Source organism: Anarhichas minor, unplaced genomic scaffold (assembly GCF_050575085.1).
Source record: "Anarhichas minor isolate MPS153535 unplaced genomic scaffold, ASM5057508v1 ptg000069l, whole genome shotgun sequence".
Classification (NCBI taxonomy): domain Eukaryota; kingdom Metazoa; phylum Chordata; class Actinopteri; order Perciformes; family Anarhichadidae; genus Anarhichas; species Anarhichas minor.
Window position 1 is genome coordinate 500,001 of NW_027466515.1, and position 27,061 is coordinate 527,061.

Genomic DNA, 27,061 nt, shown 5'->3' on the forward strand with positions numbered 1-27,061 from the left:
GCAGGACAAAAGAGGGGGAGGAAAGGAGGAGAAGAAGTGATGGGGAAGGACAAAGTATGATGATGAGAATTATGTTTTTTTGTCACTTTGATTCAGTAACTTTGACAATCAATGACTAAAAAGAAAACCCGAGTGCATGTCTCTCCTCTGTTTTATTTAGTTTTACAAATAATGGATGAACACTAACACTTTGCACTTTTCTGGCCCTTATACCAGATGATCCTCAAGACGGCCATAAAAGATCTGATTTATTTCTTCAAAAAGTTCTCGTTTTATTTGACTTTTTCTCAGAATTGTTGGTATTTGTAAATGTATGTTGATACTTTTACCACGAAGAGATGTCTCCACTGTTTGGTAGAGGTCTATATTTAAAAAGAAAAGTGGGGTCTATCAAGAAACATGCAAAGTGTTTGATGCAGATTTAGTTCCAGTCTTCGTCGTGCGTGCAGCCAACCTCGTCCAAATGGAGCCTGTGCAAATATTTCCATCACACAGTCACCTACTGGTTGATTTATATCCTGTGTGGCTCCATCATCATCATCATCATCATCATCATCATCATCATCATCATCATCTCCTCCCACTGACTCTCCGCTGTGACTCAGTTCATCTGCTGTGAACGTCATCAAACAAACACGCTATGATTTTACAGCAGCGTGATGGGTTCAATGTCACCTGGAGAGTTCAGCTGTCTTCAGACCGGCGTTCAATTAGTTTTCAGGTTTCTCTCCGTCTCTTCGGTTTCCTCCCGCGTGTCGGTCAACCTGTGAGAACGAAGCACAGCTCAGTGTGTCGTCAGAGAGCGATATTTAAAATGAGTTGTCTCTGGATGTGAGTGGGCAGCGCTCTGAGTAAATGAACAATCTCTCAGTGCTTCCGTCTCACACATGCAGATACAAAGAAGTAGTCAGTCTCTGGCCTCTGGTGAAGCTGCAGCTCTGTGTTCTAGTGTTGGCCTGAGCGTGTGATTTACATCCTCTGCTCAGACTGGACGGTGGTCTTTCTGCCGTACCCCACCTGCTACGGGAGGCAGCTCGTCACTTCCTGTTGCACAGTTTGTGTGGCATAAAGTTGTGCTTTTCTCAAATGTCCCCTGTAGTGTCGCTGGGCCTAGATATCTCTCGCTGCATCACCACCAGGTCACATTCAGAATGACTAGCAGCCTATTGCTGTCCCAGCATTCGAGTGCCCTTCACCTCATGATTCTTATTAATTCTGCGTCATTGTTAGTTGCTCTGTCAGCTAAATGCACGGACTGTAAATCTCATCTGGCAAAGCCCCGTTGTTCATTTTGTTCCAGACCTCCTGCTCATATTCACATCAACACAACCAGACTCGAGCAACCGAAGCAATTATGAGGGGAACACAGGATGAAGCCAGGCGACGCTATTGTAGAGAAACAAAGGTGGAGGTGGATGGATGGGTTTAAAAAAACACCAGACTTCAACACGGGAGTCCGCTAGTTTGTTTTCTTCAAAGTCAACAAACTAAGCTTCAGGAAAGTGACCTTTACATCAGTGTTTGAAGAGCTACACACCCAAGAAGTTAAGAGCAGAAATATTTAAACCTAGTGTGAAAACCTTTTCAAATGTCATCCAGTAAACCAGATTCAACGGTGACAGTAAACAGCATGGAGCTTTGTTGTCTGGGGTTCTGATGGGTGTATTTCCTTCTGCCCGACTGTTAAAAATAAATGAAACAAAATCAGACTGCGTTGTGAAGTGACAATGAAAGTTATCCGTGCTGTTGTGTCGGCAGTTTTTGATTCTTGCCGGGACTTCGGTCACGATGACTTAACAGCTGTGAGTAAATCAGAGTAAACACTGAATCAATAAAATAATCATAAATCCAGCTGAATAATGAATCAACTGCTCAGGCTTTGGTGCAGCTGATTTATTATTAAGTCAGAGAGTCTGGAATACTTTATATTATGCTTTCTGCCGCCCTTCCAAAAAAAAATGTGATTAAGAGCTGAGCATCAGCTGCTAAAGACGTGATTTGGTCCAAATTTGACTTCACATAAGAAAAGAAGAGCAGAGGAAGCTGTTAACTTGATCATTTTCAACACAATATCAGAAAATATGTATTCAAATTATACAAAAAGTAACATGAGGGGTTGTGGGATGGGATGGACTCGCTGTTGAAGTTCCCTAAAACATTACGAGTTTCCGTTACAGTGCAACCAAAACAAATGTGAGGGCTTAGAAACAATATTAGCATTTAAAGTAGGAATTTAAATTGTGCCTCTTTTCCATTTAGAGTAATAACTCTCTCTCTCTCTCTCTCTCTCTCTCTCTCTCTCTCTCTCTCTCTCTCTCTCTCCTCTGTAGCGGTTAGCCTCGGTCGGCCTGGATGCCAAAAACACATTGTGTATCTGGGAGTGGAAGAGAGGGAAGATCCTGGCTACAGCCACCGGACACTCAGACAGGGTGAGTGTGTGTGTGTCTGTGTGTTTATGTGTATGTGTGTGTGTGTGTGTGGTGTGTATGTTTGTTTGTTACATAGACTATATGTGTGCTAACATCTCCTCTGTCCATCAGATCTTCGACGTCAGCTGGGATCCGTTTCAACAGAACCGTCTGGTGAGCTGTGGAGTCAAACACATCAAGGTAACAAACACACACGTACACACACACACACACACACACACACACACACACACACACACACACACACACACACACACAGCCTTTTACATATTATAAGCCTACATATTCAAATAATCATAATAATGATAACGTTATGCTAGCTGGCTATCAATCTTGGATTCAGACAAAAAAATGTAGCGAAATTCATGGAAAGTCATAGCAACAAAGCCTGTCCCAGCTATGTGCATCACATTTTTGCAGCTATGTGTTGTTCAAGATGTTTTCTTAATTTGCAGTGTGTCGAGCTCTCAGGGCCTCTGTATCTGTAGTCATTGTGCTGTCATGTCTGAGTCTGAATACAGCTGTAATGAACAACAACGTAAAGGTCTCCTCTGTCTTAATGACAAAAAGTCCTTCACTTCAACAGACCGATGGATCCAGCAATGTTACCTATAAATATCTGTTAAGGTCTCATGTGTCCTCTCTCTCTCTCTCTCTCTCTCTCTCTCTCTCTCTCTCTGGCTGTAGTTCTGGTCTCTGTGTGGCAACGCTCTCACTCCAAAGAGGGGGATTTTTGGGAAGACAGGCGACCTGCAGACCATCCTGTGTGTGGCGTCTGCTAAAGACGACTTGACGTACTCCGGGGCGCTCAACGGGGACATTTACGTCTGGAAGCTGCTCAACCTGATACGAACAGTTCAGGCTGCACACGGGGTGAGAGACTTTTCACCTCCATTAAAGGTTCTCAGCTCTGGCAGCAGAGAGACAAAAGTAGAAAAATCTTTTATAAAATAATCAATTTATAGTTAAAGCTCGAACTGACTGACCCAATGTCAGCCTGATGTTTGTCCTATTCCTCTCCCAGACCTGCTTACTCACCTGACCTTTACCTGAGTAAAGACTTATCTTTGATCTACTTGGTTTTCAAGTCGTACTTTTGGGTCCAAACCTAAGACGTTACACCAACACAGAAATTCTACTCGTTTACAAAAACATATAAGAAATGCAGCATTGCTGTAGATCTGCATCAACAACTTTGTTAAACTGAACTGGCATTGATTATTGTATATAAATTTTGGAGTTGCACCTTATTGTTAGGCTCTTTACTTTGTATATTTGCACTCTTTGCATGTTGCACTCTACCTAACTTTGTATTACAAGTGGTGCACAACAATTTCCCTCGGGATAAATAATGTTTTATCTTATCTTATCTCATCTTCGTCCTACAGGAACCGTTCTATCTAACCAAACTAGATGTGTTCTTTCAGAAGTCTTTCTACCCTGAAATTGTTTACTGGAGATTTACATAAATCAAGACGGAATTAAGTGTAAAAAGGAAGAAAAAGAATAATATCACGGTCTGCTCAGTGTATGAATGCAGACCTTTATATTTCTCTTTATTCTTCAATAGACATTAGTTAATAAATATGTGGGTACCGTAAATGACCCGTGTGTGTGTGTGTGTGTGTGTGTGTGTGTGTGTGTGTGCAGGCTGGTATCTTCAGCATGTATTCCTGTGAGGAGGGTTTTGCAACAGGAGGCCGAGACGGCTGCATCCGACTGTGGGACGCCGACTTCAAGCCGATCACCAAGATCGACCTTCGAGAGGCCGAGCAGGGATACAAAGGTACAAACGGCAGAAACTAAACACCGGAATACAGCCACGACATCAGCAAGACAGAAACACAACATTCATACACAGTTTGGACAAACTAATGTCGAGCCCATACATCAGCATGGGGGAATGCTATGATGTGCAATACCATGTTCATCCTTCTCTCGATGCCCAGCGGCAGGGAGTGAGGTGGACGGACCATCTCATTTCTTTTGTTCGATAAACAGTAAATCCATTAAATTCAGTGCCCAACGCTATTATCCAAGCTACTGTAGCTAGCTTTCATCATACAGAAGTGGCTTCATCGCTCAGCCCACTGATATTATGCAGTGGTTGGACTTTAGGGGTGAAGTTACTCTTTAATAAAGAAATTCAGGCCACATTTCTAATACATTTTAGACTTATGGAAGCCACAAAGTGGGTGTTAGTAAACACATGTAGATAAATAATCTTTATTGTGTCTCCTTCACTTCTAAACCAAAAGTAAGATATCCAGGTTACAGGTTGCAGGTTAATACCAGGCGGAGATGGACAGACAGACTATCTGTTATTTGTGTGTTTGTGTGAAACCTTTAAATCTCTCCTGTTAACGAGAGCTCTGGCCTTTCAATCTCTTTGTCCACCACCAACACCCTGACTGGCTATTTTAACCTTTTCTTCAAACCTCATTTAACTTGAATAAACCCGCTGATGTTAAATATCACTTTATCTGCTTTTCTAAAGGCAGACGTTACCCATCATCCTCCTCACCAGAGAAGAATAGAGAGAAGAGAAAAGGTCACTTTGTGATCGAAGACTCTTTTGTTTGTTGAAGGTTGTGACTATTCAGTCTCCTGAATAAATGAGGAGGAGGTGGAGGCTTGAATCCTTCACCTCCATTGCAGTATTTCTCTTTTCCCTCTAACGACATTTGTAAAAGATGTTCAGTTGTCAAGTTCCGTCTCTAGTTGGAAACAGAAATGACCTGATTTTCCGTCTTTGAGGAGAAGTTTTCAGGAGAGCAGAGAGGGTGTAAAAGTTTGTCTTCAGCAGGAGAAGGGGACTAAGCTGATTCCGTGAAAACCCAGAGGTGGTGAACGTTTGAACTCCTTAATGCCGACGATAGAGATGTTATTCTTTTAGGAAAAGCTGCGGGGGTGCACCATTAAGCCCCTGGCCTCCTTTTTATCTCCTTCTGACGGTTTCTGAGGAGAAAGTTTGAAAATAAAATACAAGAGGGAAAGAGGTAAAATTTTTGTCTTTTCTGTTTCCAGTCAGAGTTGGAAATGTCCTCGTTCTGGAGAAGGTGGACGTTTAACTCCTTTACCTTAAAGGGCTTTGAAGAAAGTAGCTCCTCAGCAGGAGACGACTTCTGGTTTAACAAGAGTTAAGGACAGGAAAGGTTTTCAGTCTTTTCTTTTCCTCTCTGAAGGTGAAAATATTAAAATGTATAAGACAGAAGGTTTGTCCTGTTATCAGCCATGTTAGTGGAAAAGTCTGGTAAACAACTATTTGATGGATTGTTATAATTGTGGAAAGTCTACTTTTACCATAAATCATTTATTACTCATGAGGCTCATGATAAAAAATGTAAAAAACGAGCCCAGAAATTATGCAGTGCAGAAAATAATGTTCTTCTTTGTGGAACGTTTTAAAGGTTCACTTGGACGAGTAATATCTGGATTCCTCTCCTGAAGCCTTTAGGGCCAATAAGAAAAGGATCCACATGAGACACACCTGTAGAAGAAATGCATCATTTGTTCACGGCTCCAGATGTTTCATTCGAGCAACATGAGAGTAAACATGAAAAAGCTCAGTGAGGAGCAAAATAACCTCTGGTGTAATGAATCAAAGTGTTGTGTTTAAGGAGTCGAGTGTGAGGAGGAAGATAAGACGTCAAAATTAAATGAAAGCATCCATCCATCCATAATTCTTCCCCCACATTTCTTTCCTCTGGGTGCTTTAGCAGTGATTTGTTAAGGTGAAGTTGTATTGCTGCCTTCTGGCTGCTATTAACACTTCTGAGAGGACGTATCAGAAATCCTTCCTAGAGTACTCTTACAGTGCAAGTCTTCCAATTTACCTCGTAAACTCGTCTGGTGTCAGGTTGCTCTGGCTGGTGAATCTGCAGGGAGGAGGTTTTAACAAAGTTACAGGAAACCTCGCACGCTGGTTCACGCCATCAGCGACAGCAGACGCTCTAATTGTCGAGCGCTGCGCTGCTGAACGGCTCTGCTAATTACATTCTAGGTGCTGGGGAGCAGGAGTGTGACGGAGAGGTTGGAAAGTATCCAGAAAAAAAAGTGTGTGACTTCCTCCTGCCTTGACACAAATCTTTCCCCTCTAGTCTGTCGCTTCTGAATGATGTGATAATTAACTTGTAATATTTTCCTTTTGAATAAATGTAGTGAAGGAAAACAGTACAATGTTTGTCTTCAAGATGTAGCGGAGTAGAGTACAAAGTCACCTGAAAAGAAAAGACTCAAGTACCTCAAATGTACTTGATGAAGAGTTTAGAGAATATGAGGTTTTGTTATCAATTAAACGATCCAACAGCTGAAACGATTGATCCATTAATCAATTAGTCCATATTTGCTGCTTATCCTTTTAATAATGGTAATAATTGTAACGTATTAGTAATGTTGAGGTTTGGACAACATCGGACGCACCGACCTTATTGCTCCTCCTCAGGTAAACACTGTTCGCTCTGTCAGCACTTTTGCTGTTGTTTGAGTTCCAAAAAATGGAAATAAGTCAGCTTTTTACACTTCCGGTTCCCTAGTGTGACAGTACATTTTTTATTTTGAATGAGTTCTTGCTTAGATGCCAGAAATAAAGTCGGTGGTTAACACAAGCTTCAGATATTTTAAAGATTTGCTCTACGATATAAGATGTGTCAGTTAATATCCCTCTCAGGAATTGGAACCTTTTAAATGTCTTTAAAAATACAGTTTTCTACAAGTAGTCAAATGAGACTCCTAACCGTCATCTCATCAATCTGTCCTTCACAGCCTTGTTGTTTATACTCGCGCTTATGCGACCCTGGTGTAGTTCTTTAAAAGCCTAACGTTAGTGTTTTACTTGTGCTGATAAGTGGTAAAAATCGTATTAATCCTCTTCTTCCTCCTCCTCCTCCTCCTCCTCCTCCTCCAGCACTATCTATTCGCAGCGTCTGCTGGCGAGCCGACCGAATCCTGGCGGGAACACAAGACAGCGAGATCTTTGAGGTGAGAACGCAGACAAATGAAAGGGAACAGCCCCACGTTGTTCCTCCCTGCAGAGACGCTTTTATTTTGGTGAGCTACACGCTGGCTCCTCATTGGCTCACATTCAAATTAACCTCACTGCAACGTGTGATACCCAGTCAGCAGTATTCAAGATCAACTAAACTAAGACCAAGTAAAGACCCACACCAGACCAGTGGGAGTCCCACACTGCATGACACACCTATGATAAAATGTGGAACCTGAAAACCAAAGGCGCTCCTCAAATTGATCTGAAAGATCCACATTTCCATAAAAACACCCACAGAAAGCAAAGCAATTTATTGCCATGTACACTCTGTGTGTGCAAGTCCACCTTGAGAAAAACATTGATGAAATAATTACAAGACGTTGCTTGTTTTATTTGCCCTGTGAGCATTCACACTAATGAGTTTAACAAGTAAATCAGAGAATTCACAGGCAATTTAGTAATAAGTAACCAAATGTAAAAGTACTCAGTATGCAGAATGGCTCATTTCAGAGTAATATATATTGGATTATTGGATTATAATGATTGACACATTAATGTGTTCAACACTTAATGTTGCAGTTAAGAGCCCAATTAAATGACTTTTTATACTGCTGGGTTGCTTAATATATAATAATGCATACAATAATTCAATGAAAATAGTTGACTAATTGATTTGTCAATTGATTAATGGACTAATCATTTCAGCTGTACTTGTATAAACTGTTATGTAGTTAAATTAATAACAAAACTTCATATTGTATAGATATGTTATTTGTGTAGAAATCTTAATTTGTAAAGTAACTAAAGATCTCAAATGAATGTAGTGGAGTAGAAGTATAAACTAGTACTAGTGGTAGTACCTCAAATTTGTACCTAAGTAGAGTTACAGGTATTTAGACACAACTCAACCTAAACTTGACAGTCAAGGTTCGAAGTAGCATCAGTTAAAAGCAGCGGTGGAAAGTTACTCAGCATCTTCCTGCCTGCGTCCAGGTGATGGTGAGGGATCGGGACAAGCCGCTGCTGATCATGCAGGGACACGGCGAGGGCGAGCTCTGGGCGCTGGACATTCACCCCAAAAAACCTCTGGCTGTCACCGGCAGCGACGACCGCTCCGTCAGGTCAGTGCACGGACGCTCACGCTCGTATAAATAGTTTCTGAGTGGTTTGAGTTGATTTGTGGTGTGACGGTTTCTGCTCGTCTCCAGCATTGGCTCACTGTTTGCTGAGATTCCCGAGAGACCAATTATAAATGAACACACACAGTCAGCTGAACACGGCGGAGAAACAAAGAAAGATGCTGACATGTTTGTTGGCTTTCCTTTTCATATATGATTCTAGCATATATGCACTTCAGAGTGATAATCCTGGCAGGATTTAAATGTAATAAACTATAATTAAAATAGATAAAACAGCTGCTGCCACCATAACTTGAGAGAGCTGTAAAATCCTGTCTTTTAAGTATTACAAAACTTGTGTAGTGTTAAGTTATCTGATGAGATCGTATTTCATGTCTCACCAGTAACAACACACTCCCACCGAGCAGCCCCCTGCACTGAATTCCTGCTTTCTTTTTTTAAATTAGGACGGACACACTGTCACTTATTCTCCTCAATGTTTTGTGAATACGACTTCTGAGGTTACAGGTTCTTAAAGGTTCAGGTTATTTGAAAATGACAGGTTGTTAAGTTACCGTTGTGGAAAAGGTTTATAAGTATGTATCTTATTTGATACACCTAATCTAGCGGTGTGTGTGTGTGTGTGTGTGTGTGTGTATCAGGTTGTGGAGTCTGGTGGATCACGCCCTCATCGCTCGCTGCAACATGGAGGAGGCGGTGCGGAGCGTGGCGTTCAGCGTGGACGGATACCAGCTGGCTCTGGGCATGAAGGACGGATCCTTCACTGTGCTGAGAGTCAGGTAGCGCACACGCACACACACACGCACACACACATACACACACACTGAAGTAAAATCTCATATTGCTTTGTTTTTCTATGTCCGCCTCAGAGACATGACGGAGGTCGTTCACATCAAAGACAGGAAGGAGGTGATCCATGAGATGAAGTTTTCTCCAGACGCAGCGTACCTCGCTGTCGGCTCCAACGACGGACTTGTGGACATCTACGCTGTCGCCCAGAGATACAAGAAGGTAGGGATGGAGGCACTTTGGCATTGAAGCTGATGCTGAAAAGCTCCTTTGCTGTATGAATGATAATCACCATTTTATTCTCACATAAAGAAAAAAACATTTTGTGGATTTTAATACCTGCATGTAGAATAACTCTCACAATTTGTTTTGATTATTTCCTCTGTCTGCCTGCCTGCCTGTCTGTCTGTCTGTCTGTCTGCCTAACTATAGGTAGGAGAATGCAGTAAATCAGCCAGTTTCATCACTCACCTGGACTGGTCTCTGGACAGCAAAATCCTGCAGACCAATGACGGAGCGGGCGAACGCCTCTTCTACCGAATGCCCAGTGAGTCGCTGCAGTCTAACGTTGCACTAATCATGAGGAATTATCTAGAGTCAAGGGACAGTTTTCTATACTGTGGGGCAACAATGTGCATCAACACCTCTCTCAGCTAAATATTTAAAAAAAATTGATTTAATTCAAGAGGAGGTCCAAATGTGGACCTGAAAAATGTCCCCTCTTACATCCCATTGTCCCCTGTTGGAGAGTGTGTAACGATCAGAGCAAATTGAAAACACAAACATATTCAAGACTGCAGGAAACTGTGTGTGCGGTGTGCCAGACACGTTCATACACAAAACTCTCTGCAACTCAACTCAGAACAGAGTCCAGCGTAGAAGATTAAAATCGGCACCATCCACACATTTCCTTTTTCTTGCTTCTGTCTGTGAGAAAACGATTATTATTGATAAAATTGTGCACATAGGCTGTTTGTTATCATTAGCATCAGCTGAAAGATAAACGGGTGAAACATTTGCTGCAGAAATGAAAAAGTTCAGTTCGTTAAAATGCAGACTGCTTTCTTTCTCCGCCTCCTGCAGTGGGGAAGCCGATTGTCAGTAAGGAGGAGGTGAAAGGTCAGCGCTGGGCGTCCTGGAGTTGCGTCCTGGGCTCCGATGTCGGTGGGATCTGGCCTAAATACTCTAATCTAACTGAGATCAACGCAGTGGATGCCAATCACGCTGCTGCTGTACTTGTGACCGGTGACGACCTCGGCCTCGTTAAGCTCTATCGCTTCCCCTGTCTGAGGAAAGGTCTCTACCTTTCTTTACTTTTGGGTCTTATATGCTTTCTTCTCTCTGTTTTGTTGTTAATCGTCTGTTTTCTCCAAGGAGCTAAATTCAAGAAGTACATCGGTCACTCTGCCCATGTGACCAACGTCCGCTGGTCACATGACCTGCAGTGGGTGCTGACCACAGGTGGGGCCGACCACGCCCTCTTCCAGTGGAGGTTTCTGCCAGAGTCGGTCATGAACGGAGGACCGGATACCAACATACAAGGTGCGAAAACCGGGAAGAGTTGAGAAAAAAATCTGTGAAGCGCATTAGATGATGAGGAACAAAGTAGAGTCATTCAATACAAGTAGATTTCATTACAAAGTAGAGAGTAGGGCCTCTCAGGTCATTTTGATAGATTCATTGGTCCTCAAGAGTTCTTCCTCGGGCTTTAGAGAGTTACAAGGGTCACATACTATTAAATGAAGCCTTTATGCTCTTAAAATTGTGACTTTTTCTCCAAATATTACAACAATTTGTTGTCAAAATCAAAGAGAACACAGATATGTGGGAAATATTTTCATTTGCAGAAAGATTTGAATCAGCAGATATTATGCAGACACACACATGAAAGTCCTGGGGTTTTAAATTAATTAAAAGGCATTAATTTATCATTGAAGTGCATAAATGCTAAACAGACTAAATGTAATGTTATATAATATTTAATATAGAACCGACACCCTTGATGTGGTGCCAGGTTTTCTGAGGCTATAGATGTCCTTTGAGAGGATTTCAAGATAGTTGCATAATTAATTTGAGTATTTTGTTTTGAGAATATTGTGTTTGTTAGAAAAAGTTTTTTTTTCTTTTCTTGGTTTGGGTTTATGGGTCCAGATTTGAGTTCCACGGTTTCTGTAAGTGGTGCCAGGTTTTCTTGAGGCTTTAGTGGTACTCATGGAGGTTTCAAGGGTCTCTTCAGTGGTTTCAGGTTTCAGAGGGTCCCAAAGATGTCTTTGTGAGAGTTCCCCTGAAAAGACCCTTCAATGGTTCCAGGTTTAGTTGATAGTATCACATAATGGGGTTCAACAAAGGTTAAAGGATCAATGTACATGAATTGTTATAATTATCTATTCCATTACTGAAATGTAAGTAAGCATCTGGAGAAAGTACAATGGGGCTAAATTGAAGAAATAAGTAGCTCTGCTATGTAATAAATGTCTGCAATGGACAGTTTGGGTAGTAATGTGAATGTTCACCTTTGTATTCATTCACCCAATTAACCGAATCACTGGTTTAGACAACGAAGTTACACAGAACGTGTCTGTCTGTCCGTCTCCTCTGTAGACAGTCACGGGGACTCCAACAGCGAGCAGTCGGACAGCGACGTGTCGGACGTCCCGGAGCTCGACTCCGACATTGAGCAGGAAACACAGATCAACTACGACAGACAGGTAGGGCCCTGAGCAAGGCACCGAACCCTCAGAGCTGCTCCAGAGTGGTTTCACAGAGCAGCTTGTAGAAACGTTACAACGGAGGGCTCCGCCGCATCGGCTCCTCGTTCTCATTCAGCCTCGGCCTCGGCAGGGCTCCGCGCAGTTGCCATGGCGATCCTAAAACACGCCTTATCTCCAAACCCAGCCGCTGCCTGGCACACGTCCCCGTGACTTCCATTTGCCGCCAGTGTTGCAACAACGTGCTGTTTGGAGATAGAGCCCAAAGTGTGTGTGTGTGTGTGTGTGTGTGTGTGTGTGTGTGTGTGACAGACAAAGAGAGAGGCTGTGTGTGTGTGTGTGTGTGTGTGTGTGTGTGTGAGACAGACAAAGAGAGAGGCTGTGTGTGTGTTTAGATTTAACAATATAGTTTAATTGGAAAGAGCAGTGAAACATGGATTATTATTTTTTTATTGTAATCCCTCATCCTTGGCCTGCCTTCTTTCCCTTTTTACAATTTCCTTCTCCCCCCTTTTTTACATCCTTTCTCCCTACCTCCCTCTCTTCAGTTTCTTCCTCCCCTCTTTTCTCAAAATGAATATCTCAACAAGTAGTCGATGGATTTGCAAAGACCTTAATGGTCCCCAGTTTGATTCTTGTGGTGATCCCCTGACGTTTCCTCTGGCGCAACCATGAGGTTGACATTTTGAATTACATTTCTCGACACCAATCGGATAAACTGTCATGAGACTTTGTACAGATATTCATAGATGAAGATGCATAACTTATCTCCACCTTGTCAGATATACCTTGTTTTTAACAGGTATATCACAACAACTGATGGATGGGTTGTGATAAAATGTAGTTCAGACGTTCATGTTCCACTCGGGATGAAATGTAATCATAAAGACAACGTTTTAATGTGTCCAATACTTTGGTTTATAACCAAATACATGCAGAACTAATGACATTCCCATCAGCTTCAGTTGTACAAATGTTAGCATGCTAACATGCTAAACTATGATGGTGCACATGGTAAACATTATACCTGCTAAACATGTTGAGCTGCAGACTCTGAGTCTTGTTTCAGTTGTAAATGAGTTACTCTCATAATCAATGTTTAGCTCACACCCACTTAAAATATGGACATACATGTTAGTATTCGATAATTTATAGATTATTAGAAAATGAAGATGAACAGCGAAGGTAAAAGGTTAACAGAGACGATTTTTCTTTGAGATGATTCTACAGTGAGGAGAAAACAGGAAAAGTTGTGGAGTAAACAGGGAGTCTAGATTCCAGACACAGTGAAATGGTCTGTAGCTCACAGCGCTGATCCACCATGACGCTCCGGAAATATGCAGTTTTGTAAATGAAAAGCAGCATGAAAGTGGAGCGCTGCCAGTCCCGAACCTCCTGGGAGCAAAGTCTCTCCCTGTGAAACTCTCAGACGGCTGAAACACGCCAGCTCACCCTCAGCAGAACAATTTGCATGAAAAATGAGCAGGCGAATCCTCTGCTGAGTGCGAAAACACTGCAGACTGTGTTCAGTTTCATTCTCTAACCGATAAAGAGGAGCCGAGAAACGTCTACACAGCAGATGTCATGTTGTTATGTTGAGATTATTTCTTAATGATTGTGTCTACGATGTCTACGATGATCTATGATTTCATTTTCTTGATGAAATGAAGATGATCAATGAGCCAAAGTCTGTCCGACACTGTCCACCCCACACCATGTTGATGAGACACTTTGAGACGATGTAATGCCAAATAATATTGATTACGCAACAAGAGAAAAGATTATATTAGTTTGGCCATTTAGTTGTCATATCATTCTTTGTCTTACTTCTATTTGGGGGATAATCAAAGTTTCAATCAGTACAATCTGAGCCCTAGTTTGCAGTGACATTTCCCGATCCCGTTCCTGTTCCCCAGAGGATGAATCCTTTAGATTTTGATCTGGCGTCACCATCAGGACAAACGTTGATGTTTTTAGCTCCACTACTGTCTTCAAAAAGCTAAATAATCATGATGTAGTTTTCTCTGTCCAAAACTTTCATGTTGACTTTTACTGTTGTTGTATTATGACACAGCTTGGCATATGTGAAAAATGAACGTGTGTGTGTGTGTGTGTGTGTGTGTGTGTGTGTGTGTGTGTGTGTGTGTGTGTGTGTGTGTGTGTGTGTGTGTGTGTGTGTGTGTGTGTGTGTGTGTGTGTGTTTGATGCAGGTGTACAAGGAGGACCTGCCTCAGTTGCGACAGCAGAGCAGAGAGAAGAAACTGCAGGTTGGATCTCTGAAGAGACAGCAAGGACCAGACCAAGGCCTCCGGCTGCAGTTTGTTCACGGGTAACTTATCAGTTACTCATTTGTGTTTTAACATAATTTCTGCTCATGTTCACAACTTTCTGCAAATTCAAAATATTTCCCACATATTTTTGTTCTCTGAGATTTCCAGAATACATTGTTGGAATATTTTGAGAAAACGTCAAAATATTACGAGAATAATGATAAGTTGTAAAATCATAATCATGATCATAAAAGGACTACCCAACATGTGTAGAACACACAACAATTGGAATTAAAAGGTTGGTTTTATCTGGAATATAGAAATGTTACATTATTAGCATTGAGGTAAACTATTAATGTTGCTTGATAAAATAGTTTGACAGAATATTTTATGATTCTAAAACAATATTAGAGCCTCTAAGGGTCCAGTTCAAGAGTGATAGCAGGTCCTAACACTGTGTTTTTAATAATACTTAACAAACACCTATTAGAAATAAACTCTCCTTAATTAAACAAATAAAACTTGAGTACAGGGAAGTCTTGTTTATTTGTCTTTTATAAAATGCTGCTTCTTTCTCAGTGTAGGTAACAGAGTGAGAAGACGTTCCACCTTTGCCTCAGGCTCAGGTTTTAGTGAAGGAGAAATAATGAATTACAGAAATAATGTCCTTTTAAGTTGTAAAACCTCATAGTGAGAGCTTCAAACAGTAATTACAGAATGTGGAGAAAAGAGGGCTGAGTTGTGACATTGTGCTGACTTTGTTCAATTACTGATGACCCTACAGATGCATGTGTTGACTTCTGTTATTTATGAAGGCCTGAAAATGCCGAATGATGCCCCCTGAGGCTGGGTTGCGCGGCACCTTGTCAGTAGGACTGTCGACCTTTTTCCATAAATTGCTGAGCTCTTATTTTTCAGACTGCGACACACAAACACGTCAGTGAGCGATCACAGAGATAGATGTCTGGTTGGTTGGTAACATTAATGGTGTGTGTGTGTGTGTGTGTGTGTGTGTGTGTGTGTGTGTGTGTGTGTGTGTGTGTGTGCAGGTACCGTGGCTACGACTGCAGGAACAACCTGTTCTACACTCAGGGGGCAGAGGTGTTGTACCACGTGGCGGCGGTGGGCGTGGTCTACAACCGGCAGCTGCACAGCCAGCGCTTCTACCTCGGCCACGACGACGACATCCTGAGCCTCAGCATCCACCCGCTGAAGGACTACGCTGCTACGGGACAGGTACACACACACACACACACACACACACACACACCCATACGATCTGCATGAAGGATCTGTGAATACTTGAATTGTGTATCCTTGAATGCAATTAGTGAAAAAGTCATGTCATGTGTGTGTGCAGGTGGGGAGGGACCCGGCCATCCATGTGTGGGACATCCAGACTCTGAAGTGTCTCTCTTTGCTGAGAGGTTTCCACCAGAGAGGAGTGTGTGCTCTGGACTTCTCAGGTAACTTGTGTGTGTGTGTGTGGACATCTGTCCTAGCAAGGAATAATTTGAGTTTCAGTCCTTGAAAGTGAGGACATTTATGCTCCTCCACAGAATCCTTTACTTTTCAGCCTTCAGATCAATATTCCTCTATTCTTGTCCACCATTTTGATCCAGACGGAAGTCTTTCCACAGCTAGTTGATCTGGTTTAATGGATGTAGCAGCGAGGATCAGTGGCTGCGATCAAGATGCCACCGGTGTGCAGGATTACAGAGAAATCAATGGGTGTGGGTGTTTTGATGCACGCCACACACCAACTATGTGTGCTGCTTATTTCTTATGCGCCTGGCAGTGGTGGAATGTAACTAAGTACAGTTACTCAAATACTGTACTAAAGTACAGTTATGAGGTACTTGTACTTTATGCAACTTTTTTGCTTTTATATACCACTACATTTTGGAGGCAATTATTGTACTTTTTACTGCACTACATTTATTTGACAACATTAGTAACTTTCCAGATTCAGATTGTTTATACAAACTATAAATCATCTAATAAATGATGATGTGTTATTATAGATTAAACTACCCAGCAGTATATTAAGTAATTCAAATGAGTTCCACCTTTACCAGCTGCACCATTAAAGTGATGGACACATTAAATATGATCCAATAATATAATGTACTGTATATTAATCTGAAGTGGGTCATTCTGCATGATGAGTACTTTTACTTTTGGTACTTTGAGTATATTTTGATGGTAATACCTGTAAGAGTTTGAATGCAGGACTTTTACTTGTAGGAGTACTTTTACTCTGTGGCATTACTACTTTCACTGAAGTAAGAGTACTTCTTCCACCACTATTATCTGATGACTGACAGGCAGCATTCTAATTGTACAAATTTCCAAAAGTCTCAGAAAATGGAGACATTTATACTTTTTTACTCTGAGTCTAAGAGTGATATAATTTAATTTAGCAAAAAACAATACTTCAAGCAAATGGTTGTGATCAGGGTTCAGGTCGCTCCTTTTAGGTTTGTCGTGTTTGGAAACCCTCCTGATATGTTTGCTCTCTGTGATCCGGATGCAGCTGATGGAAAGAGTCTGGTGTCAGTGGGAGTCGATGACGGACATTCACTCGTTGTCTGGGACTGGAAGAGAGGAGAGAAACTCGCTACTGCCAGGTACACAACTGACACAACTATTAAACAACAACTGCTACCTTTACTCCTAAACCGACATCACTGCGACTACTATATTACTGCTTCAGGTACAAGTAATGTAACATTGGTGTTTATAAGGAGGAGAGGGCAACAGCTAACGACTACGGTCTTATACTTTAAAGTGCTGTTCATTCTGCATTTCTTCTGTATATACTTGTTCTCCTTTTCTGCAGGGGTCACAAAGAGAAGATCTTTGTGGTGAAGTGTAATCCCATGCTGATGGACAAACTGGTCACTGTGGGAATCAAACACATCCAGTTCTGGCAACATGCAGGTAAAACTTCAGGAATGATGTTTGAACTGGTTTCACTTCATCAGAGATCCCCACACTGAAACTAGAGCTAATTACACTCATTCATGTTTTTGCAACAAAGTATTTTTAGTGTGTTTTGGTTTCTGAGAATCTGGACGCTTGAACATGAAAGTTTCCACTTAACTGTTTTCTGTTTTTTGCTGTTTGTGTTGTTTTTCATTCCTAATATGTTCGCCATTAATTCATTTACACTGTATTGTCCTCTGCTGACCTTTTGCTGCTTCAACAGCCGGTGTCCCAGAAGAGTCAATTAAAGTCTGAAATGAATCCAATGTAGACTCCTCTGTGTAACATTGGTGACATTTTTGTGGCAGGTGAAGAGGAGAGTGGGATGGTTGACAATTAGTTTGCTGCAGATTGCATCAAAATGTATTCTTCTTCCTGCAGTCATAATGCAGTCATATCTAAACACACATAATACACATAGTTCCAGATTCATCCTTATCCTTCCAGAGGATATCATTACCTTTAAATATTCGTACATAAATTAGCTCAGAAATCATTAAATGAAAAATACTACTGCTTGAAAATTCATTTGACAAACCACATTCTGTGGGATTTACAAGACATTAAAAATGTAAATTACAATCACAAAGTAACACCTCGAATACACACCATAGATTAGAACAGTATCCAAAAACATTTGACAATTGCCACATCAAGTTTTTATTCAATGTTTGTTGTTGTTGTTGTTTGTTGTTGTTTAATAAAGTTGTGTCTGATGGATTACTTCTCTGTCTGTCCTCCAGGCGGCGGTCTGACGTTCAGGCGCGGTGTGTTCAGGAGCGTCGGCCGGCCGGAGACCATGATGTCGGTGTGTTACGGCTGCAGCGAGGCGCTGGTGTTCTCCGGCGCCTCCACCGGAGACGTTTACATCTGGAAGGAAGCGCTGCTGCTGAAAACAATCAAAGCCCATGACGGACCGGTGTTCGCCATGTTCTCCCTCGACAAGGTGAGGAGGACAGGTGTGTGTGTGTGTGTGTGTGTGTGTGTGTGTGTGTGTGTATGTGAGAGATGCTTCTAACTGCTTCATGAAAGTAAAGCGATTCTTCGAGTTGAGTCAGAAACATCATTTATATTGATGTTCGAGATGAAAACCTTTTGGCTCAAAACTTGAACCCCTTCTGCTCGAAATCAAAACTCAAAACAATAAATCAAAGTACAAATACTGCAAAAAGAGCTCCTTATAACTAAAAGTGAAAAATGCAAAACAAGTGGAAATGTTCAAAATATTATATTATGTATTAAACAGCCAAGGATTTAAAGGATTAAGTCTTTTCTTATTCGCTGGATCTCCAAACAACAACACACCTCCTGCTGCTGTTTGGCAGTCGACTCTTTCATAAATTCATCCTGAACCGCCTCAACTGATTCTTTTCGACCTGAAGAAGCAGCAGTTCTCCTCTGAGCTCTAATTATGACTTCTGTATCCCATAATTATGACGTACTAATTAATAATTATGACTTACCATCTCATAATTACAAGACAAGATCTCATAATTACGAGATAACAGGTGTGACAGTGTATTCTGTGACCTGATTAGGAATTTCAGCTTTATTCCCACTGCAGTCCTTTGCATTACAAGCTATATTTTATCTTTCGACATGCTTTTATTTTGATAGCAAAGTATGCTACTTTGCATTTCTGATGTACAACTTTGTATCCATGAAGATCCTGTTCTGGTTTATCTGCTCCTGAATGAACAAAGAGACTTCTGGCAGGTCAGAGTGTAAGTAAAAGTAGTAATACCACAGTGTAAAAATACTCAGTACAAGTACAAGGGAAAGTCATGAATTCAAAATATGACTTGAGTAAAATTATAAAAATGTGAGTATCAAAAATATAAGTAAATGGCCATTTCAGTATAATATACTGTAGTACTGGATTGTCATTATTGAGGCATTCATGACTATCTTTAAGCTGTTAAAGGTTGAGCTGACCTCAACTGCTTTATACTTTATCAAAAATATTATATCATCATTTATTTTTCTGAATCTGCAAATTTAACTAAGGTTATAAAAAGAAATTGTGAAGTGAAAGAAGATTTTTTTACTTCCACGGCAGTTGGATTGTTGCGATGGCACAAGATCCCGGGAAAATCGCAGGATTACATAAAAATGACACAAAAATGAATCTCTTTAGGCTCCGAGTAACGCGTTTGTGTCCATTAAGCCAGAGCACGGACCAATCAGCATCCTGTGAGGAGCTACTGACACATGTGGGCGTGGCTTGTGTGGGCGTGGCTTGTGTGGGCGACTGTTTACAGGATCAGTTAGATCAGAACTGGAGAATATTTCTTCATTGAACGTCACTGAAGGCTTTTCTAGACGGAAAAAAACATTTTCGCTCTTTTCTCAACTCGCTTCGGTAAAAGTTTGATTGACAGATGGATCATCATCCAATCACCAGCCTCATATCTTTTGAAAGTACTTTTATGTACTATGTCATTTTCACTGTGTGTGTCTGTACAATGTACAACATACTTACTGTTATGCGTGTGTTCTATCTTATTGAGATATTTTACTCTTAATTATACGTTTTTTTCTCGTAATTCTGAGATACAGAAGTCCTAATTACAAGATATGGTCTTCTTTCCCCTCTGGTGAATGTGTTTGAACCTCCTCAACTTGCACTCAGTGTTTTTTTTGAGCAGAAACGTCGGCTAAATGCCCAAAAACTAAATGTAGGAGTGAGCAGACGTGTAGTAGATGTAAATTTATTTTGCTGTTGGCATTTCTTCTTCCATCTGTTCCCCTCTCTCTCTCTCTCTCTCTCTCTCTCTCTCCCTCTCCCATCTTCTCTCTCTCTGTCATTGTTTTAACTCCCTCTCTTCATTCAGTGTACGACTCTCTCTCTCTTTTTATGTAACAGGATTTACGAGCCGATAGACGAGCCGATAGAGAGACTGACAGGAGAGTCTAGATTTACCAAAAACTCCTTTAAATCCATAAAACCTCATCCCTTGTGAGCTCATGTTCAACCTGATTTCATATCACATTTTGTCATGTTTCTTTCTTTATTCAGAAAAACTTGATTCATCATTTGTACTTGAAGGCAGCATCTGTATGTGAATGTTGTCAGGTTTTCATCTTCAACATACAAATTCAGTTTTAGATTGAATCTTCTTTTCTCTTTCCCTTCAGCAAGATGCACATTATAACCTACATCACATCTCCCAGTAAGCTCTTGAAATTGTCATTAAATTACAGCAATTTAAAAAAGTGGCTTGTTGCCACACATTTGACTTTTAACTAAAGTGTTGCAGAGTCAGTGATGTGTGTCTATTCACATCTGAATGACAGCAGTGCACTTTGCTTTCAAACAGACGTCTGCATCCAAAACCAAATCAGGGCCTCTTGTCCCAAAAGCATCTTGAGGCAAAGATGATCTTAAAAAATCCACCTTACGAACCTGGAAGCTCACGGTGATGTGTGGAACCGATGGAGTTTTGCTTTAAAGGAATACTTTACCCATAAAATGATCTTTTGTTTGTCAATTATTTGGGAATTCTTCAAGAAAACATATATCTTCATCTCTTCTGGCTGAAATCAAACGTTCCAGGTGATACATGTTCAGGTGTTTTTCTACAAACGTGGAGACGAAAAATAAGGAATGATGTTGTGACATGTGACCGTCTGACTCTCAGCCTCCGGTCAGGAGCTTTATAACCAAATGAAGTTTGTAACGTCATCTGATGCTCACACCTGTCTGCTCACACCTGTCTGCTCTCACCTGTCTGCTGCTCACTCACACTTTGCTGACTAAAAAGAAAAGTTGGTTGTGCAAGAATTTATGACTCTAATATCTAGAAATGAGGAAAAGTAATCTTGACGGGAAAAGTTTAGTCTTTTAAACAACATTGTCCATTTCCAAGTGTTCACTTTTATAGAATATCTTTATTATTATAGAGTTCAGGGTCTCGGTGAATGTTTTATGACTCAAAGCAAAACCTGACTTAAACAAAACGAGTAAAAATAGACTCTATCCGACACAACGTCGACTGTGTGAGATTCTTCAGAGGAAACATCAAACAGATGTGAAGATCTCAGCCTGAGTGGGAGGGTGAGAGAGGAAAAACCTGTCAGGGGAGGATGACAAGACTGAAGGATGGCAGATCTGACAGAGGAAGGAAGGAAGGAGGAAGGGAGGGAGGGAAGGAGACGGATGTGACGGTCTCTGACTGTAACCAGGGATCAAGATATTTGTAGAGTAAAGATCTGTATTTGCCACGTATTGATTTATCTTATGCACCAGCAAGGATCACGCCACCGCAATGTGATTTTAAAGGATTAATGAAATGAGGAAGTACTGGATGTTGAGGATGGAAGGAGGAGTGGATAAGGAGGAGTGGGGCAGGAAGTTTAGATCGGTCTGGGACAGATATTCTGAAGGAGGAGACTCAATTTGGAGGATCTGTCTCTGTAGATGAAACTGAGACAAACAGGACAGGATGTGGTATACGGAGGTTTAACAGGTTATTAGAGGAGTGGCCCTGCTCCCAAAACCCAAATTAACTAGTGAAATCAATAAATATAAGTATTTCTTTTCAGGGCTTTGTGACGGGCGGGAAGGACGGTGTGGTGGAGCTGTGGGACGACATGTTTGACCGCTGTCTGAAGACGTACGCCATCAAGAGAGCGTCACTGTCCCCGGGCTCTAAAGGTGCACACAACTACCCTTGACCCTAAAACCAAGTGTGAACCCTCAGACATCACTTTGAGAACACGACAACACATCCTCACTTTCCAAAAATATACTTGTTCAAAACATTTGTTTTGTGGGAAAAGAAGGCAGACTAAGCTACAGCTGCACCCTACACCTCTATGTGAATGTCTCTCTGACATTGATTATTTAATTTGTGGCTGTGTGAGAACTTATTATTTTATTTCAATGAACTCAATAAAGTTAAAGCTGCCTTTTAAAATGTCACGAGTAAAGTAAAACATTGTGTTACAGCTGCTTCTCTTTATTTGTGTTCTCATTGACCGTTGACAGGCCAGAGATGCTCTTATAGCTGCGGTTAAGTTTAATTTTTTAAGTTGTGTTTTTAAGTTATTTATTTGCGTTTTGTAGATTTAATTGTGGGGAACATGGTCAGAATTGCTGGCTCTGTTAAGGGTTTTAGGTAAAGCTGTAGAAAGCAGTAGAAACTCGTCTATCTAACACTGCCATCAGGTGGACACAATGTTACACACACTGTAGAAATATAAATATAAATGTGTGTGTGCGTGTGTGTGTGTGTTTGTGCAGGCCTGCTGCTGGAGGACAACCCGTCCATCAGGGCCATCACTCTGGGACACGGTCACATCCTGGTAGGAACCAAAAACGGAGAAGTTCTGGAGATCGACAAGACCGGACCCATGACCCTGCTGGTGCAGGTACTGTATGTTGTTCTGACCGGCCGACAGGTGTCTGTGAACTCCTCAAACATAGTCCAGTCAACAGTTCATCCTCTGTTATAAAGACATATTAAACAGTGGGTAACCGTTAGCAGCTAGCTGATTCTCCACTGTCACACTGTCGCATTTATCTTAAAGGGATAGTTTGGGTCTTTTGAAGTGGGGTCGTATCAGGTACTTATCCACAGTCAGTGTTTTACCTACAGTAGATGGCGGTCAACACGTGTCCAGTTTGAAGAAACAGACAGAAGTACCAGCACGGGAGCAAAGCAATATACTGCTGTGGACGGTAAACGCTGTATTTTCACTGCTTTACCTTATCGTTAGACGGCCCTTTCTGACGTGAAACTAAAGCCGTTATCTATGTTCTCTTCAAAGCCTCCTTTGTCAAAAACATACATTTTACCTCGAAGGACAAGTTGCTGGTAAATTGCTGCCTCGATTGGTTAGTTTGTTTGTTTTATGGTTTGACTGAGCAAGAACCTCACACAACCTCATTAAAAAAATATGAACTATCCCTTTAAATCCGAACGTTTGGCCTCTACGTGAACAGCTAATAACATTTCCCAGAATGCAACAGGTGTCCTAATGGAAAAATAAGTGACGCTCATTGACACTGACAAGTGGACGTGTTGAGGGACCCGTAAAAAAAGACGATGAGTTTATGGAGGTTCAACATCGTTAACTGACAGAACAATCTCATCATTAGATCCACTCGTCATCATACGATCATCAGGAGGAAGAACAAACTCTCAATCGACACAAATGAGAAGTCTTTAGAATTTAACATACATTTCCATGACAATAGGGAAAACGCCATCTGCTGAGGATGATCATGATTATTATTATTATTATGATTATTATTATTATTATATATGAAGTGATATCACTGAAAGCTCCACAAGAGCTACTAACTGGACTTGTGCTTCTGCTTGAATAAATACATTCATGTCTTTATCAAATTAATCAATTCCATTAGAAGTGTGTGTGTGTGTGTGTGTGTGTGTGTGTGTGTGTGTGTGTGTGTGTGTGTGTGTGTGTGTGTGGGAGAGAACCTCAGGTATTTTTAAATGTCTGGCAGTCTGGTACGGCACCTGTTGCCATGGTGAGGAGAGCTGTCTGCTGCAGATCGATCAGCAGTTGCAGAATAAAATGTTTCGTGTGTTTAACGATAACGGCAGCGTAACAAAAAGAGACGCTGGGCTCTACACTACTTTGTGACTCAATTCTAACATATTTCTAGAAGAATATTAATTGTAAATTACAAAAAAACAAAAAGATTGACCTGAAAATCATGCAGATAAAGTGGTCTTGATGGCCCTAAGCGGTGTCTGCAGGTAGTCCATATGTAGCCTAAGAGGCGAAACCCAGGGTACCAAGCATCCAGGGATTTCAGTGAGTAAATTAGATTAAACAACCAAACTGAGCGGTCCAGTGTCTTACAGTAAATACAGTAAACGTATGTCTTCCTATTGATAACTGCGTGTGTGTGTGCAGGGTCACATGGAGGGAGAGGTCTGGGGTCTGGCCCCTCACCCCCTCCTCCCCGTCTGCGCCACCGTCAGCGACGATAAAACCCTTCGTCTGTGGGAGACGTCGGCCAATCACCGCATGGTGGCCGTCCGCAAGCTGAAGAGAGGTAAAGAGATAAAGGACCAGACCGCCTGCTTCAATGTGTTTTTACAAATCCTGTATTTTAGACTCCTGTATTTTAGACTCTATTTTCCAAATCATACATCAGTTCTCAGATTAACTCACAAGGAAACCACTGACGGACTGTGTGTGTTTTCCAGGCGGTCGCTGCTGTGCCTTCTCCCCTGATGGAAAGGCGTTGGCCGTCGGTCTGAGCGACGGTGGCGTGCTGGTGGTGAACGCCGACACACTGGAGGACCTTCTGAGCTTCCACCATCGCCGCGACGCCATCTCTGACATCCGCTTCACCCCAGGTACAGACACACACACACACATTTGCCCACCAGTGTTACCAATAGCTGTCCTCTCCTCTCTGTGTCAACAGCCTGCAGTTCAGTCAAAGTTTCACAAAGTTGTTGTCACGTGACTGTTGGTCTCAGTCGAGTCAATCACAGCTTCCCAGTTGTGCTTAGGAGTGCAGAGTTCAATGTTTTTACAGGATCTGGCTAGTGCAAGTGGTTTACTTTCGTCAAAATTATAAATGAGACAATGAAATAGACAGCTTTGATAGCTTTGGTTTCGACAAATGGTCTGTTCAAGCACCATAGGAAAAGTTAGAATCCAATGATAATTGTCTGTTATTTTTTTCAAGAAAATATGCTGGCGGATATATCCACTCATCCTCACACATGTTCTCAGACTTAGGTAAATTCCTGGCGGTGGCGTCACATGACAGCTTTGTGGACATCTACAACGTGCTGAGCAGTAAGAGAGTGGGGATCTGCAAAGGGGCGTCCAGTTACATCACACACATCGACTGGGACGCTCGAGGTAACACACAGCGCTCTACATCTTCACCTGTTGCTCATATTTAAAGTTTTAAAGTCCCCCGAACATGTTTCACTTCACTGTGCTGAACGATGTTGGCTTCACTTTTCAGAACCTGAGGTTGGTGCCTCAAGTTAATTAATTCAACAATTATAAAAGATCCATTATTTATTTATATGTGTGTGTGTATGTGTGTGTGTGTGTTTTACAGGTAAACTGCTGCAGGTGAACACAGGAGCCAAAGAGCAACTTTTCTTCGAAGCCCCGAGAGGAAGACAACAAACCATCAAAAACTCGGAGGTGTGTGTGTGTGTGTCAGAGTGTGTGTAAACATTTAATTTAAGAAATACAAAAACAGAATCGTGCTATTTTCAGAACTTTGTTGTTCTGGGTTACTTATCTAAGTGTTATTGTCCTATTTATAATCTCACTGTTGTGTGATGTGTGTATTATGTCATTGTGTGTGTGTGTGTAGCTGGAGCGAGTCGAGTGGTCCAGCTGGACGTGTGTTCTGGGTTCGAGCTGTGACGGGATCTGGCCGACGCACAGCGACATCACCGACATCAACGCCGCGTCGCTCACCAGAGACAGAACGCTGCTCGCCACTGGAGACGACTTCGGCTTCCTGAAACTGTTCGGCTACCCTGTTCGAGTACGTGAGATGGAGTCACTGGTTGCTCTTTACATGTGAACATTTACCTCAGATTAACAGGACATGAACATGTGAATGACATGAGATAAACATGGATGTTTTTGAGTAAATCTTTTAGTGAATTTATTAACCCAAAGAAGACTTTCTTTCTTCACTGCCTTATGTTGCCTCTCTTCTTTTATCTCCTTTCCTTATTTCTTTCTTTGCTCTATTGTTGCATTCCCCTTTCTTTCTAAATTTTGAATGTAGGACTTGTATTTCTACTGAAGTATTTTTTGTTCTCCTCCCAGGGTCAGTACGCTCGCTTTAAGCGTTACGTGGGCCACAGCGCTCAGGTGACAAACGTCCGCTGGGCTCAGGACGACTCGGCGCTGCTGACGGTTGGCGGGGCCGACACCGCCCTGATGATCTGGGCGAGGGAGCGAGGAGGCGGGGTCAGTGTAGAGGGGGAGGGGCCTTTGTGTTGCGACACCCGACCCACCGTGGACAGCGAGGAGTCGGACGACGACATCGAAGAGGACGGAGGTGGGTGTGTCCGTATTTTTGTCAAGAAGCAATTCTGCACTTGCTTAAAACAAGTACCCTAAAACAACATCTGCAGTTTGCTGCAGCAGAATGCAAGATTAGCCGTGGACAGACACAGAGGTGCACACAATCACTCACAGACCGACGCGTACACACCACAGATAATAACGATAATAATAATCCAAGCCTAGCACGACCTTTGCGCAACTAAACTCAAATGTATCTGTGTGTGTGTGTGTGTGTTTGTATCTGTGTGTGTGTGTGTGTGTGTGTGTTCGTGCGTGCGAAGGCTACGACAGTGACGTTGCCCGAGAGAAAACGGTGGATTACACCACTAAGATGTACGCCGTCAGCATCAGAGAGATGAGAGGAACCAAACCTCACCACCAGCTGAAGGAGGTGTCTGCTGAGGAGAGGTATACACACACACACACACACACACACACACACACACACACACACACACACACACACACACACACACATTTTAACAAGGGGCCGAGACAATGGAGTAATGGAACTTTACTGTCTGCTGGGAAAAACAGAGAAGTGAAAGGACTGAAATGAATTTCTGAGTAGAATAAATAAACTACATTTCTATTAGAGAAGCAGAGCTGGAAGAAGTACTCAGATCTTGTTCTGTATATTCTTGCCTGCTGCAGTTTAAGCTTTAGAATACTCCATTTACACTTAAAAGCTTTGGAAACAGTTTTATATTCT

The 27,061-nt window shown here is 41.8% G+C and overlaps 1 protein-coding gene across 5 annotated transcripts in view; it reads left to right on the forward strand.

Moving 5' to 3' along the window:
• The window catches only part of LOC142934567 (echinoderm microtubule-associated protein-like 6), a 53,687-nt gene that overhangs the window by 15,943 nt on the left and 10,683 nt on the right, over positions 1–27,061 (forward strand). For 4 of the 5 annotated variants that reach the window (XM_076078976.1, XM_076078975.1, XM_076078974.1 and 1 more), the window contains exons 3-29: positions 2,331–2,429; positions 2,541–2,609; positions 3,117–3,302; positions 4,080–4,215; positions 7,336–7,409; positions 8,410–8,537; positions 9,197–9,334; positions 9,425–9,566; positions 9,777–9,891; positions 10,428–10,640; positions 10,719–10,886; positions 11,946–12,052; positions 14,263–14,381; positions 15,372–15,558; positions 15,683–15,788; positions 16,859–16,952; positions 17,165–17,265; positions 18,054–18,256; positions 21,856–21,967; positions 22,556–22,683; positions 24,202–24,343; positions 24,498–24,650; positions 25,036–25,167; positions 25,376–25,464; positions 25,640–25,816; positions 26,107–26,341; positions 26,631–26,757. In XM_076078976.1, coding sequence (XP_075935091.1) covers positions 2,331–2,429; positions 2,541–2,609; positions 3,117–3,302; positions 4,080–4,215; positions 7,336–7,409; positions 8,410–8,537; positions 9,197–9,334; positions 9,425–9,566; positions 9,777–9,891; positions 10,428–10,640; positions 10,719–10,886; positions 11,946–12,052; positions 14,263–14,381; positions 15,372–15,558; positions 15,683–15,788; positions 16,859–16,952; positions 17,165–17,265; positions 18,054–18,256; positions 21,856–21,967; positions 22,556–22,683; positions 24,202–24,343; positions 24,498–24,650; positions 25,036–25,167; positions 25,376–25,464; positions 25,640–25,816; positions 26,107–26,341; positions 26,631–26,757 — 3,680 coding nt within the window. Of the gene's footprint in view, positions 1–2,330; positions 2,430–2,540; positions 2,610–3,116; positions 3,303–4,079; positions 4,216–7,335; positions 7,410–8,409; positions 8,538–9,196; positions 9,335–9,424; positions 9,567–9,776; positions 9,892–10,427; positions 10,641–10,718; positions 10,887–11,945; positions 12,053–14,262; positions 14,382–15,371; positions 15,559–15,682; positions 15,789–16,858; positions 16,953–17,164; positions 17,266–18,053; positions 18,257–21,855; positions 21,968–22,555; positions 22,684–24,201; positions 24,344–24,497; positions 24,651–25,035; positions 25,168–25,375; positions 25,465–25,639; positions 25,817–26,106; positions 26,342–26,630; positions 26,779–27,061 lie in introns of all 5 variants that reach the window. The other variant, XM_076078973.1, reaches the window with a different exon arrangement.